The sequence below is a fragment of the Stegodyphus dumicola genome, chromosome 1 (genome assembly GCF_044657685.1).
Source record: "Stegodyphus dumicola isolate Sdum_Otavi_A_Nest chromosome 1, ASM4465768v1".
Lineage (NCBI taxonomy): Eukaryota > Metazoa > Arthropoda > Arachnida > Araneae > Eresidae > Stegodyphus > Stegodyphus dumicola.
In genome coordinates, this window is record NC_140768.1 from 23466124 (window position 1) to 23481378 (window position 15255).

The following is a 15255-nucleotide window of genomic DNA, read 5'->3' on the forward strand; positions in this document are numbered from 1 at the left end:
AGTAATATGAACATTCAAAAGAAATATGAAATATATATGGTAAAGGCCGATTACAGAGAGTGTGGCAGAATTTCTAAAATTTAGTGACATACCAAACAACAAAATCTAGAAATGGCAAAACTTTTAGAATTTAGAGCAGGCACTGGAAATAGAACTTAAAAAGGCACTAGGCAGAAGAATTTAGGATTCTCAAAGATTGCATCAGGTGGGAAAATGCCTAGTGCCAGCCATGCATATATAGATATATTAGATATATTAGATAAATGTTTTAAATTGTAAGTTTTCAATTTCTTTACTAAAAAAAAAAAAATCCCTTTTTGTAATGCCTGCCCATGTGATAAGATTAGAAGCATTTTTGATATTTTTCATGCTTGTGTCAAGTGAAAAATAGAGAAAATAAAGGGAAGAGAAACATGTTAAGATTCTAGTATCAGAAGTAAAACATTAAAATATTATGTTTTCATTATTCTTCAAGACTTTCTTCAAGAAGTAAGAAATTCATCGCAAACTTTCTGTAAAATACATCCATTACGTGTTGATACCAGGGAGACATTTTCAATTTGTCACATATATCTCGAATTTTCTAGAATTGTGTGTCTATAAATCTTGCCTTCAAATCCTTCTAAACTTTTCAAGTTGCAATGTCTAAAATTCTAAAGAAAAATTATCCCTACCAATTCTGTAACGGCAAGTCAGAAATATTTTTGAAAAAAAAAAAAAAAAAGAGGGGGAAAGTGTAAAATTAATTGTATAGAGAAAACTGATGCATATTTTGAGAATTTTGAATACTCAAAGAAAATTACATGGGAAAAACTCTTACATTGAAAAAATTAAAAAGACATTTTAAATTAATTAGATACAGTACAAAGTCTGTAATCCAGACTCGTCGGGACTTCGGCGATTCCGGGTTAGGGGTTTTTTCGGATTATAGATCATCAGTTTAAATCTGGTAAAATGGCATGCAGAAATTATGCAATTAAATATATGAAACCGTAATTTATGAAATAAAGAGCAAATATGATCTAAAGAGTATCAGAATTTACAAAAAAAAAAGTTAATATTTATTTGTTTACTTTATTAAACATTTCTTTCAATGTAAGTTTTTTAAGTTGCTTCATTTTTGGTGTTAATACTTTCTCCTTAATTCTATAAACAGACATAATTTCTTGTTCAGTTACAAAGTTCCACTGTTCAAGTCCTGCAATTGCTGTGTCGAGAATACCTACTAACTTGTCAATCGAAATTTTTTCGTTTTCAATAAAGTTCTTTCTTACTTTCTTCACTATCGGAAGTATCACTATCATGGGTATCACTTCACTATCATGGGTAAACGCTTTACTGGCTTTACGCGCGCATCAAACGCGCATGCGTAAGTTGTGGCTTTGAGGTTCAGATTATAGATCATACCGGATAATGGACGTCCGGATTACGGATTTTATACTGTAACTAATTTTGCTTTTGCTAAGAGCTGTTTCATAAATTGTGCTTTATAGCATTATACCTTGTTTACTTTTCAGATTCAAAATATTGTATAGCAAGTTGCCAAAATGAAACTTTATAATATGACAGTGAAAAATAAAATTGTTTTATTTTAATGTTAGTTTTTAAATATAATTTCAATATAACACCATTATTTTAATGAAATTCATCAATGTTACGATGTTTAAATAAAAAATCGTCGAAAAAGTCTCAGATTTCGGAATTAAAAATTTTCTATAGAAACTAATCTTAAAATCGCAAAAATGTTGATAAGTCGCCAAATTTAAAACCGTTTGATATAAGAATTCAAATCTCCAAAAGAAGAAAGTTGTTTAAGAGCTCTTTATTAGAAAAAATGAATTTTGAAATGCTTATGTTTCACTTCTTGCTTAGAAACTCAACTATCCCATTATTTATATTAGAAATAGAAACAAATTATAACCCATGAACTCATTCAAAAGATAACCATATATGTCAATGAATCGCCAAAAATATTCCTACAAAATCCTATTTCACACTCAAAATGGCAGTCGTAAAACAGAAATTTCAGATGATTAAAATTAAGGACCTTCTGCTGATTTTGGCCAAAATTAAGGACTTTTAAGGACCAAAAATTGATTTAAAAAAATCTAAGGACTTTTAAGGACTCTTAAGGACAGTACGAACCTTGTAGGTATGAAATTTCAAATTTCATTTAAGCACTGTTCCCTATTCAGTCAATAACTGTTAACCAAGATAATTTGAAATACACAAAAACATCATTATTGTAATACATACTATGATAGGAAGCTCGTCCTGAAATAAAGTTAAATGTTTTCATGATATATTTACATATTTAATAATCAGTTACCTTTTTTGAGGCGTTGAAAAGTTAATAGTTTGTCACAATAAAAATAAAGGTGAAGCCTATTATGCAAGATGTTTGAAAAAATTAACTTTAAACACTCATCCTAAACATGTAAACCGCAGAAAAACAAGGGGGCCAGTTCTGTAACTGCCATTCTACTGGTCCGATTGATGAAATCCAAATTGCGTTTTTCATGTCCCGAAAGCGCGACTTATGATATGCATTATATTTAAATATAGCATTTTTCTAACATGCATATTTTGACACAAATCGGACTATTTCTGAAATAGCATATCATTTTTTCCCATATTTTGATTCTACGACTCAAATTATGGCTAGATATTAAATTTTGTAATTTTTGGAGAAAAATTTTAAAATTTATCTTGACGAATTTTTTCAGGTTGTGCCAAGAATAATTCACTTGGCAGAATTCTTAAATTATAGTAACCTACTTACTTTCATTTTTACTTCCTTGTACGAAGTAAAAAGGAAGTATTGTAATCGCGAAAAGCTTCAGGCAGCATATTTCAACGAAAATATCCACTTTGACCGCTTTCGAATGCAATTTAACGATGTTTTTGAGTGATATCTGTACATAAGGACAGAATAAAAGACTCTTTTCCTCCAAAAAAAAAAAAAAAAAAAAAAAACTAAAAAATTGCTTTAAAATGAATTCTAAAGAGAATTTTTCGTGGCGTCTGTACGAACGTGCGTATCTCGCATAACTCAAAAACGAGTAGCCTCAGAACGTTAAAATTTTGTATATAAGACTACTATAACATGTAGATGTGCATCTAGTATTTTGGTTTCAATCGGCCGCACCAAACGTATATAAATATATTTATAAATATATCCACTCTGTTACCCAGCTCGGTGATCTCAGTTTCTTTACTCTTACATGTTTGTAAATTGTACATTTTTGCTGTAAAAATGATTGAATTATGTTGTTTTTATCTTCCGGTTAAGGGTTTTATGCCTTTAATAAATCTGTATGCAATATTTTTAGAATTATCAACAATTTTAAAATTGTTTAAGTGCCGCTAAGCCTAATTTGATGGCGGCCATTGATGTTTACATTTGAAACAGGAGACGAGACTAGTGGATTTGTTGCCAATCTAGAGAAACTTAGCTTCGCAACAACAAAGGTAATGCATTCATTTATTATTGCCAATTAAATCATGCTTAATCCTTTCTTGAATTTTTTCAAGGAAATAAGCATTTAAGATTTACTTTGTAATTTTTAATACAGATATTTTGAGCTTTTATGTATTTTTGCCTTGTCACGATGTGAGAACTGAATTAATTGTGAAGTGAGAACTGAATTAATTAAGTGAATGAAAAATACTGAATCGTCTGTGAAAAACTGTTTCTTTTCTGTTTTGTTTGCTTAATTTATTTTATACATAGTTCTAGCTTTATTATAGTATTTGAATAGAACATGTGGCAATGATTAGATAACTCTTTAAATTATATAAATTTTGTGCATTCAGACTTATAATATGAACGAAATATAATACTGTTAAATAATGCATTAACGCATGTGCATAATACTTTTATGCATGTGCATTTAATGTATAACAGACGGTATAAACTAAGCTAAAATTATTTAATTATCTATTTCAGTTAATGTTGCAAATTGCATTGTTCCTTAATCTTTTAATTGGATCCGGCTTATTATTTTTTGCAGACTGTTAAAGCAATTTTATAAAAGTAAGCTTGAAATTTCAATTATGTCAAAAAGAATTCCCGATTCTGGAGCTACCAAAGGATCTACAAAGCGAAAGCATGTTTCGATGTCCATCAAATAAAAGGTGGAATTGCTGCAAAAAAATGGATAAAGGCATATCCTTTGATTTTCTAATCATTCCGAAATATGTTTATCAATTTCATGCTGCTCTGCTGGGGGAAGTAATGAACTGGAAGTTGATCTGTCAGCACTATCCTTATCTTCAAGGCAGATGTTTTTATTCTATTCGACTTATAATTCCTTACTAAATGTAGTATTTCATCTCGATGTACTTTGATATGATTTAAATAAAATTCCTTGTCATTATAAATATCACGAATACACATCAAATAGTTTTCTGGTTGCAATTTTCTAATTTCGACTATGCGCAATGTATGCTTTACACATGCGTGCGTTGAAAGCAATGTTTCATATTTTTTTTTATAATTTTGATACCCTTTTGATCATAATTGCTCTTTATTTCCTAAATTATGGTTTCATATTTTTAATTTTATAATTTCTGCATGCTATCTTACCAGATTTAAACTGATGATCTATAATCCGGAAAAACCGATAATCCGGAATCGCTGAAGTCCCGACTAGTCTGGGTTAAAGACTTTTGACTGTATTACTTATATTAAATACACCAAATTTCAAAATGTGCCATAATGTTAATTCACATACCGTATTTATGTGAATCTAATGTGCATCATTTTTGGCCAAATGTAGTACTCAAAATTGGGGTGCGCATTAGATTCGATGGCGCATTAGATTTGAGTGCAAAGTTCACCGATGACGTCAGCAGTTTGCCGATGACGTCAACCGAATTTAAATCGTAACAATGGTATTTCTCAACTACATTTACCGTTACATTTATCGTTGACACATTATTGCATAGAGGATACAAACTGCAGAGTACGTAGTCACGAAATGGTGGGCAAGCAGAGAATAATGTCATATGATGCTACTTTCAAACATAAAGTAATTCTTTATCCTGAAAGAAATGGCAATAGAAAGGCTGGGAGAGAGTTAAACGTAGCTGAGAGCAATGTTCGCTTGTGGCGGCAACAGAAATTGGCACCGTTTGTAACTAAAACTAGTAGAAAGAAATTCACTGGCCCTCACAAAGGAAGACACCCTAAAATTGAAGAAAAAGTTTTGGAATTTGTACGTGAAAGGAGGAAGAATGGACAACCTGTGACTAGCGACACTAAAAGAAATAAAGCAAAAGAGGAGGCTGAAGTTCTTGGAATACCGAAACCAGAGTTTAAAGTTAGCCGTGGATGGGTGGATCGGTTTATGAAGAGGATGGGCTTATCTCTAAGACGCCGTACAACAATATGCCAAAAGCTTCCTGCAGATTTTGAGGGAAAACTACTAACATTTTAGTGATATGTCATCACACTTCGGAAGGAAAAGAATTTTTCAATGGGGCAAATTGGCAACGCTGACAAGACGCCAATTTGGTTTGATATGCCTCGTAACTACAACATTACGGAGAAGGGGACTAAAAAAGTTATCATTAAAGTTGTGAATAAAGACGTTTACTATTAATCACTGATTGTAGAAACTGTTAGCTAGATAGAAATGTTACGATTTATTTCATGTTCATACTTTACAATATGTACCGTATATACGGTAGTGGTAATTAACAATGATTGTTTCACATAACAATAGCCCACTAATAGGTTAATTCTATGTTCTGCTACTTTATGTATAAATCCATTGTTGTATAAAATATAGTATCTAAATTTAAATACAATTATCATACCATTGATTGATAGTTTATATGCAAATCCATTGTTGTATAAAATAAGATTCAATAAATTCCTCATACCATTGATGCGCATTACATTCGCCGACAAACAATTTTTTTTATTATTTAAAGTTTTAAAATGGGGATGCGCATTAGATTCGATGGCGCATTAGATTCGCATAAATACGGTATATCTCAGGAAATTCTGAATAAAAAAAACTCTAATTTTTTGCAGAAATGCTTAGAAACACATCTACTTTAAGATGATGGTAAAAATTTTATAGGTTATTATACAAAAAAATTTTAAAAAATATTAAAAATTTCAAAAATATTTAATTCGAATTTCAGTATAAAACCAACTCTAAAATGGGAACACAGTTTAAAGAAAAAGGAAGATTAAAGGGAGTAAAATAATTATTATTAATTAAATAGCTATCACTGCAATGATAACAGATTAGATGAATTTACCTCGGCTTTCTTTCTAGTTTCAGATGTTTCTTTTGCATACTCTGCTTCTTTTTCTCCAAGAGTTTTAAGAGTACTTTCATACTTTTGTATTGTAGCTGTCAATAAATCTACCTTCTTCTTATCATTTTTAATTTCTGTCTACAAATAAATTATGCAAATAAATCAGTAAACAAATTTATTTAAAAAGTTCCATAAAAATTTACATATACACTTTTACCTAAAATGCTACATCAAGTTAAAATTCATAGAATATTAAAAAACAGAACAGGTTTATTAAAACAAACAAGAAACCAAACCATGCTCTCTCTATATATATATATGTGTGTGTGTGCGTGTGTGTGTGTGTGTGTGTGCACACAAGATTGAAAAATATGTAAATCAAAATTCTAAATTTAATTTGAAATAGTTCCTTAACTCTCCACTTCAATTTGGTTATTTCCTCTTTATGTTCTAAAAACAGTAACTCCTCATAATAAATAACTACAAACTGCATCATTAAAGACTGAAAAAATATGTAAATCAAAATTATAAATTTAATTTGCAATAGTTCTTTAACTCTCCACTTCAATTTGGTTATTTCCTCTTTATTTTCTTTAAAAACAGTAACTCCTCATAATAAATCACTACAAATTACATCATTTTAAAATTAATCCATGTCATACGATTTCTGCATAACAGTAATGATGCAGGCACTTATGTAATGTTTCAGTCAACAATAATTTTAGAAACTTAAAATTAACCAATCAAAATAAAGTTAAACCAAAACCAAAATAATCTTGACAGTGCTTTTATCTTAGATATATTGAATTATTTCTCTCACATTTTCGTTTTGACAACCTGCTTGCTTTCTGTGGCTGGACTACTTTTACTGCATCAAAATTCACTGTTATGCAGATGTGGAAAAGCCATAAATATGGTAAAAAATGAGCAGAAATTGTGCCCACTGCACTGTGTAATTCAAGTTACAATGCAATGCTTTTAACACCAAAATTATAACATAATATTTATATACTATATAACATTAAAATTTTTTTAAGGTTATCTTATCCGGAATAAGAGAATATCCTGAGTAAGTGAGAACGCATTATTATTTTTATTACTAAAATTGGAAAATATTTGGCAAATTTATTGTTTCAAGGGAAAGGGGGAAAGAAATTTCACAATAGGAAAAACAAATAAAAACATCCTCTGCTTAATGCATCAAATAGAACTCTTCAAGAAGTAAATATTTAAAACATTAAACCTGGATACTTAATGAGTGCTGAATACACATTTCATTCTTCCTGTCATTTTGATATCCACACCGCTACTAATTGACCAAAAATTTTAAATCATATTTCTTTATATCTCAAAATGACTGAAACTACCCTGACACATCTCCAGCTCTCCATCAGTGAAATGCAAATATTTAAAAGTAATATTAAAAACAATTTTAATTGTAATGCAAAACTGATACCTTCTCCCAAAAAAACTCATAAAAAGAGATTAAAAACCTAAAAAGCCTGCAAACAAAATATTCGAATTATTCAAATTAATAATTTATGAAAAACACGAAATAGTCCTAAAAACAATATCTTTTATTAAATGAAGCTAGCTGAATGATAAGAAACTCCATATTCTTATGGAAGAAATTTTATAAAAAAAGATATTTTAAATTAAATTAAAAGTGAGCAAAGAAATCTAAAATGTCTATTGTTTCTGCTCGTGCTGGAATATTTTAAAAATTGCAAAATGGATTCAAGTTTATTAAGGTGCATGACTTTGGCAAAATGGCTAAATTTTTTTGAAGCTAAAATATGTGGGAAAGACTCAGATTGCCATAATCTGTAAAAATACTTTTAACTGTGGGAAAAAAATAGGAAGTAAGAATGTAAAGAGAAAATCGGAATGCAGTACAGGCGTTTTGCTTTTCTGTTATTTATGACATGTTATTTCTTCAAAGTGTTATTCGGCGAGCTTTTTAACTGTTAACAGTGGTCCAGTATTATTGATATTGTTAAAAAGGGATTCTAAGAAATGAATCAGTTGCTGTTAGAACAGGGCTGCAATAAGAAAAATGTGACAAACAAACCCTAGGTGAAATGAAACAAAAGGCAGTCTAAATTGCTCATGGCCAAGATGAGAGGAAATGATATTTAAATATAAATTCTGAAAGAAGGAAAAGGAAGATAGTCAACAGTTTAAATAGTCTTCATGTAAATGAGCTTTAATACATCTTGAAATTAGCTGGCTTTTTATAGTGAAAGGAAAGTGCCAGATTACTTACAAACTATATTACATAAAATAACAGAGTGATTTCTTACATAATTACAGTAAAACGTCATGCTAAAGCCATTCCTCTTTATTCTCTATCAGTTTAGAGTAAATTTATCATATCACTGTTAATATGTTGTTTAAAGTAGTTAATGCCTGACCTTTCCAGTGCATGGTAAATTTTAATTTTGGGAACTGCATTTTCTAATTCTAAAAGTAAATTATATATACAGGGTCAATCTGAACAAGTGGGAAAAACTTTAGAGGATGAGAGAAGGCAGCTATACAAGAAATATTTATCACAGAATGTATGGGTGGAACGCAAATGGCAAGTCTCTAGGTGATATTGTAAATGACATTGGTCAGTCCTTGCACCCAACAGCATTTTCTACCACAGCTTGCTGAGAGGATTGCTGGTTATACGAACCACGAAATTTCCAGGAGATGGATTGGTCGAAGTGGTCTTATAGCTAGGCCATCAAGATCACCAGATCTGTCGAGTTTGGACCTTTTACTGTTGGGCCATATGAAAAGCCTAATCTACGAGTGCTCCACTGAGGCCAATATGGATCTAGTCGCCAGGATCACTGTTTTTGCTGACATAATCAGGAAATGTTGCCTTTGCAAATGTATGTCAATCCCTATCCCACAGGTGCAAAGCCTGCTTCACAGCTGGTGGAAGATCTTTGAGAAATTTCTCTGAGCATGTTCTGTTAATAAAATGTTTTCTGAAGTATCTCCTTTCATTCTTGTGTTAATTCTTTAAATGTGACATTGGGAAACTACCCTTTTAACTTCTCACTGCTTGCATTCTGACCACACATTTTATGACAAATACTGCTGGTACAGCTGCCTTTTATCACCCTCTAAAGTTTTGCCCACTTGTTCAGATTCAACCCTGTATATTATGTACAGGGTGTGATTCAAAAGTTTCAAGACTTATCTCAGAACTAGAAATTTATTGGACATTTAAGTACAGCAGACTAAAATTCTTCAAAATATGATCCTTCTTCAGCATCAAGACAGTGCCACTGTTTGTAGCCCTTCTGGAAGGCCTCAGACGTCATGCTGTCAAGGGCTCTCGTCGAAGCCTGCTGGATGATGTTGATGGAGTCGAATCGCTTCCCTTTTAGGCCTGTCTTGATTTGGTGGAAGAGGAGAAACACGCTTGGAGCCAAGTCTGGGCTATAGGGTGGCTTCGGCAGTGTTGTCACGTTGAACTAAAAGAGAAGTGATTCGACTCCATCGACGTCATCCAGCAGGCTTCGATGAGAGCCCTTGACAGCATGACCCCCGAGGCCTTCCAGAGGGGCTACGAACAGAGGAAGATGCGCTGGTAACGCTGTGTTGATGCTGAAGGATCATATTTTGAAGAATTTTAGTGGGCTGTACTTAACTGTCAATAAATTTCTAGTTCTGAGTGTTCGATGTTATGCAAATTGTATTTCTTTCTTTGTACCGAGGAGCGGCGCAGACGCAAATTTGTTAGGTTTTTAAAGCTCGTGGTTAGAGCTTCGAGGTTGCTGTGAATTACTGGAGTTTCAACTAAGCGGAGGTTCTTCTGAGTTTGTGTTGGTAAGCCGCCACTGAAGTCGGAGTTTGTGTGGTCTTCGCCGTTCCTCTTCGCCTAACTTACTATTTGAAAGTCAATAAAGAAGTTTCGGTCAACGTTAGGAGTCTGAGGTTTTTTGAGTTCTATACTGAAGTAACATCAAGTTAATTTACAGTCCACTATTTTTAACAATGGAACGTACATGATTAATGGTCCGTCAGCTACGGAGTCGCAAAAAATTTGGTGAGTCAGTGTGTTTTTTTATCTTTCTTATAAGATAATGGAATTTACAACGCTTAAGACTAAAAAGCGTGTAGCTAAAGCTAAGTTAAGTAAACTGAAAGAGAAAATTACAGTGACTTACGATTCTGCTGATGTTGATCAGTTGGAACTTTTTAAATCTAGATTAAATGACTTAATGACCGAACTTTCGGATATTTTTAGTAACATATTTGTAGTGTGTGAAGAAAAAGATATTGATGTATTTATAGAAGAACAACAGGTCGTACAAGATACTGCTGATGAGTTAATTTTAATGCTAAACAGAGTCAAGAATGTTAAAGACATTAGTGTGGAAACTAAATCTTGTGAAATAGCGAGTATACGCTTACCTAAGCTAACTCTTCCTGTATTTAGTGGCAGTACTGAAGAATGGTTATCATTTTTTGATTTATTTAAAACGGCGATAGTGGATAATGACCGTTTATCAGGTGCACAAAAGCTACAATATTTAAAGGGTTCTTTAAAAGGAGATGCTTTGCGGATTGTTCAAGCTTTAACTATTTGTGACAGGAATTTCGAAATAGCGTGGCATTTATTGTGTCAAAGATTTTCACATAAGAGAGAATTACTTTCATCGTTATTAAAGAAAATCTTGTATTTATCAAATTTACAATCTGAAATTCCTAGTCAGATATTAGCGTTAGTAGACACTGTAAGAGAGTGTGTATGTTCGTTTGAAAATCTAGGATTCAAAGTGGAGCAATTCGCAGATACTATTTTAATGTTAATAGTACAGTTTAAATTGGATTCTTCGACGAGAGGATGGTGGGAAAGAACATTAAAGAGTGAGGAAATACCAACACTTAATAATCTGCTAGAGTTCTTGAAATCTCATGCCAGAACCTTGCAAGCAGGTAAACCGCAAGGTGTTAAAAAACAAGTTACAAAAGACAAATTAACTTCATTGGCTTCAGAGATTCGCGCGCAGTGTACGTATTGTAAGGCCGGTCATTCAGTTTTTAAATGTAATAAGTTTTTAAATCTGAATGTGCAGGAACGCGTTAATTTTGTCAAGAGAAATAATGTTTGTTTTAATTGTTTGGTTTCAAACCATAAAGCTTTCGAGTGTAGAAGTACACATAAATGTAAAAAATGCTTTAAAAATCATCACACACTACTGCATTTCGAAAGAGTTCAAAATGAACCAAAGGCACTTAAAGGAGTTTCGAACAGTTCAAATAAATTATCAGTGACGGCTAAGCCATTTTTCCCTGGGCCAGAACCTCGCGCTCAATCGGCTGGGTCAGGGGAGAATATCGCAAGTTCTAGTCCAGTAATTAAATCTTGTGTTTCAGACTTTAATTTTCAGAGTGAAGTTTTATTACGTACGGCTGTTATTAAAGTGTTAGATTCATCGGGTGAATACCAGTTATGTAGAGCCCTCCTTGACCCTGGCAGTCAAGCAAGCCTGATTTCAGAAGATTGCGTACAAAGGCTAGGGTTAACAAGAAGAAATGCCAAAGTTTTTATTTCATGTTTAGGGTCTTTGGATACGAAAACTAATGGAATTACGGAAATAAACTTCGTTCCGCATTTTCCGGCGAAAGTGTCATTTAAAACACCAGTATTTATCATCAATAGAATTATTGGAACTTTGCCGCATTTTACATTGGATAAGAAGTACGTTGAGGAATATAATGATTTAATGTTAGCAGATCCAACATTTTACAAAAGTGGGCCTGTTGATATACTTTTAGGCGTAGATATTGTCTTACCTCTTTTAAAGAGAGAAATAATTAAATGCGAAGAAGGTAAACCGGTAGCTTCTCGTTCTGAACTAGGATGGATTATTTCAGGTAGTGTGAATAATTCAACAGAAATTAATCCTACTATCTATATTAATAATATACAAGTGGAAACTGATCAGATGCTGTCTGACTTTTGGAAATTGGATGCTGTACCTACGTTTGACATGCTTACTAAATCGGAGAGAGCATGTGAAGATTATTTCAGATCTACATATACGAGAGAGGAAAGTGGGGTATATACTGTGAAATTACCGTTTCACTCTCCGCCTTCTCAGCTTGGAGATTCCAGACAATTAGCTATGCGTAGATTCCAATCTTTAGAAAATTCACTTCTAAAAAGGCCTCAGATATATGAACAGTATAAGGATTTCATGAGGGAATACCTTGAGCTGAGACATATGGAGGGAGTGCCTGAGGGAGAGATTCTTATTGACTCTACGTATTACATGCCTCATCATGCCGTATTAAAGGAATCAAGTACTACGACTAAACTGAGAGTTGTTTTCGATGCTTCAGCTAAAACGACATCGGGTCTTTCATTCAATGATATTTTGATGGTTGGGCCGAGAGTTCAGCAATAGCTGTTTCCAATTCTTCTACGGTTTAGAACTCACAAAATTGCAGTATGTGCCGATGAAGAGAAGATGTTAAGACAAATTCGTGTCCACCCAGAAGATACAAATTGGCAACGAATGCTTTGGAGGGATAGTCCTAGTGAGCCCTTGAGTACATTTAGATTAGTGACAGTTACATATGGGACTGCCTGTGCGCCATATTTGTCTACTAGAGTAATGAAACAACTTGCATTAGATGACCAAGTTAGATTTCCTTTAGCATCAAAAATTGCCCTTCGTGATTTTTATGTTGATGATTTGCTTTCAGGGGCACAAAGTGAAGAGGAAGCGAATGTTCTAGTTCAGCAGTTGAATGAAATGACGAAAAGGGGTGGATTTCGCTTAAGGAAGTGGATTTCAAACAATTCAGCTATTTTAGAGAATATTCCCGAGTGCTTACGAGAATCCAATATTTCTCTTGAAATAAACAGTGACAAGAAAGTAAAAGTATTGGGAATTAATTGGAACAACTCTAGTGATACGTTTCACTTTTCGGTATGCATAAGTGATAAAGAGTTTATTAAGAGGACTATTTTATCAGAAGTAGCGAAAATTTTTGATCCAATGGGATGGTTAGCGCCAACAATAATATACGCGAAAATATTATTACAAGAGTTATGGAACTTACAGCTGGGTTGGGATGAACTTGTTGATAAGAGAATAAGTAGAAAATGGAAGCGTTTCTATCTAGAATTACCCTTACTTTCAAGCTTACAATTTCCGAGGTATGTCTTGAGTCCGAAGGCAGTAGTGATAGATATCCATGCTTTCTGCGACGCTTCAGAAAAGGCTTATTGTGCAGTCATCTATCTCCGTACAATCGACCTTGATTCGTCGGTCAAAGTCAGCCTTCTGACATCGAAAACCAGAGTAGCGCCCTTAAAAACCCAGTCTCTTCCGAGACTAGAGTTGTGTGCTGCGTTACTTTTAGCAAACCTCTTACATGCAGTATTATCATGCATAGAACTGCCTATTAACAATATTTACGCATGGACCGACTCGCGGGTTACATTGGCATGGGTTTCGTCCGAACCTCGCCGTTGGCTACCTTTTGTGGCAAATCGAGTTGCAAAAATCCAGGAAGCTGTTCCAGGTATTCAATGGAATTATGTTGCTGGAAAAGAAAATCCTGCAGACTGTGGGACCAGAGGTTTTATTCCATCAGAATTCCTACAATGTGAGTTATGGATGAAGGGACCGCAGTGGTTAAACGAATCCGTAATTCATGTACAGCAAAATTCAAGTGTAGAATTAGAGGGTGAAGTTATGTTGAAGGAATTGAAAAAGAGTTTCAGTTCAAATGTTTCCAAATTTGAAGAGCCTAGTGTGTTTTCAAGATTTTCGTCATGGTTAAAGTTATGTCGGGTGTTAGCGTGGTGTTTAAGATTTAGAAATAATTGTAGTAAGTTACCTACAGAGCGTATAAAGGGTTATTTATCTACTGAAGAATTCTGTGAAGTTACTTCTATGATTGTTAGGATTGTGCAAAGAGCCGAATTTCCAGAAGAATTATTCTGTTTAGAATCTGGTAAACCCTTGAAGACATCAAGTAAATTACTGTCTTTGAGTCCTTTCTTGGATTCCGCGGGAGTAATGCGTGTAGGCGGAAGGCTCAGAAACTCTGCAGTTTCAAATAATCAGAAACATCCTATGATTTTACCTAAGAATCACAATATTACGCGTTTAATTATTAAGCTTTATCATGACACGTATCTTCACGCAGGTACGCAGCTACTCACTTCTGTCATACGACATAGATTTTGGATTGTGAATGCTAGAGATATTATAAGAAAGTGTATAAACCAATGTGTTATCTGCCGTAGAGTTAGAGCGCAAACTGCAACTCAGCTAATGGTAGATTTACCCGCTTCAAGAGTTACTCAAAGTAGAGCTTTTTCTCGTGTAGGGATTGATTTAGCAGGACCATTTAACGTTAAATATCGTCCTGGTAGAGGAGTCAAAATCTTTAAGTGTTACGTATGTCTATTTATTTGTTTTACTACAAGAGCAATACACTTAGAATTAGTTGGAGATCTTTCAACAAAATCATTCCTCGCGACACTTAAGCGGTTTATAGCTCGTAGAGGCAAACCATGTGAATTTCACAGTGATTTTGCAACGAATTTTATAGGAGCTAATAAAGAATTAAGGAAAGCCTTTTCTATTGTTCAACGTGATGAACAGCTACAGGGTTATATTTCTTCAGAAAATATTAAATGGTTATTTAATCCTCCCTCTGCCCCTCATTTTGGAGGGCTTTGGGAAGCGGGTATCAAGTCTATGAAACATCACTTAAAAAGATGTTTAGGAACACTTATTTTAACATACGAGGAATTTTTGACATTAATAACCCAAATTGAATCATGTCTTAATTCTAGGCCTTTAGTACCAGCTTCAAGTGATTGTAGCGACTTGGAGGCGATAACACCAGGACACTTTTTAACCGGAGCGGCTTTAAGCGCTATTCCAGAATCTAACCAAATTCAAGAAACCATGAGCTGCAGTGACCGTTGGAGGAACGTGCAAAGGT

General features: G+C 33.4%; 1 protein-coding gene across 5 annotated transcripts in view; it reads right to left on the reverse strand.

Moving 5' to 3' along the window:
* Nucleotides 1-15255, reverse strand: part of LOC118197440 (structural maintenance of chromosomes protein 6-like) — a 144280-nt gene that overhangs the window by 13952 nt on the left and 115073 nt on the right. For all 5 annotated transcript variants that reach the window (XM_035368956.2, XM_035368954.2, XM_035368955.2 and 2 more), the window contains one exon: nt 6277-6414. In XM_035368956.2, the coding sequence (XP_035224847.2) occupies nt 6277-6414 (138 nt within the window). The remainder of the gene's footprint in view (nt 1-6276; nt 6415-15255) is intronic.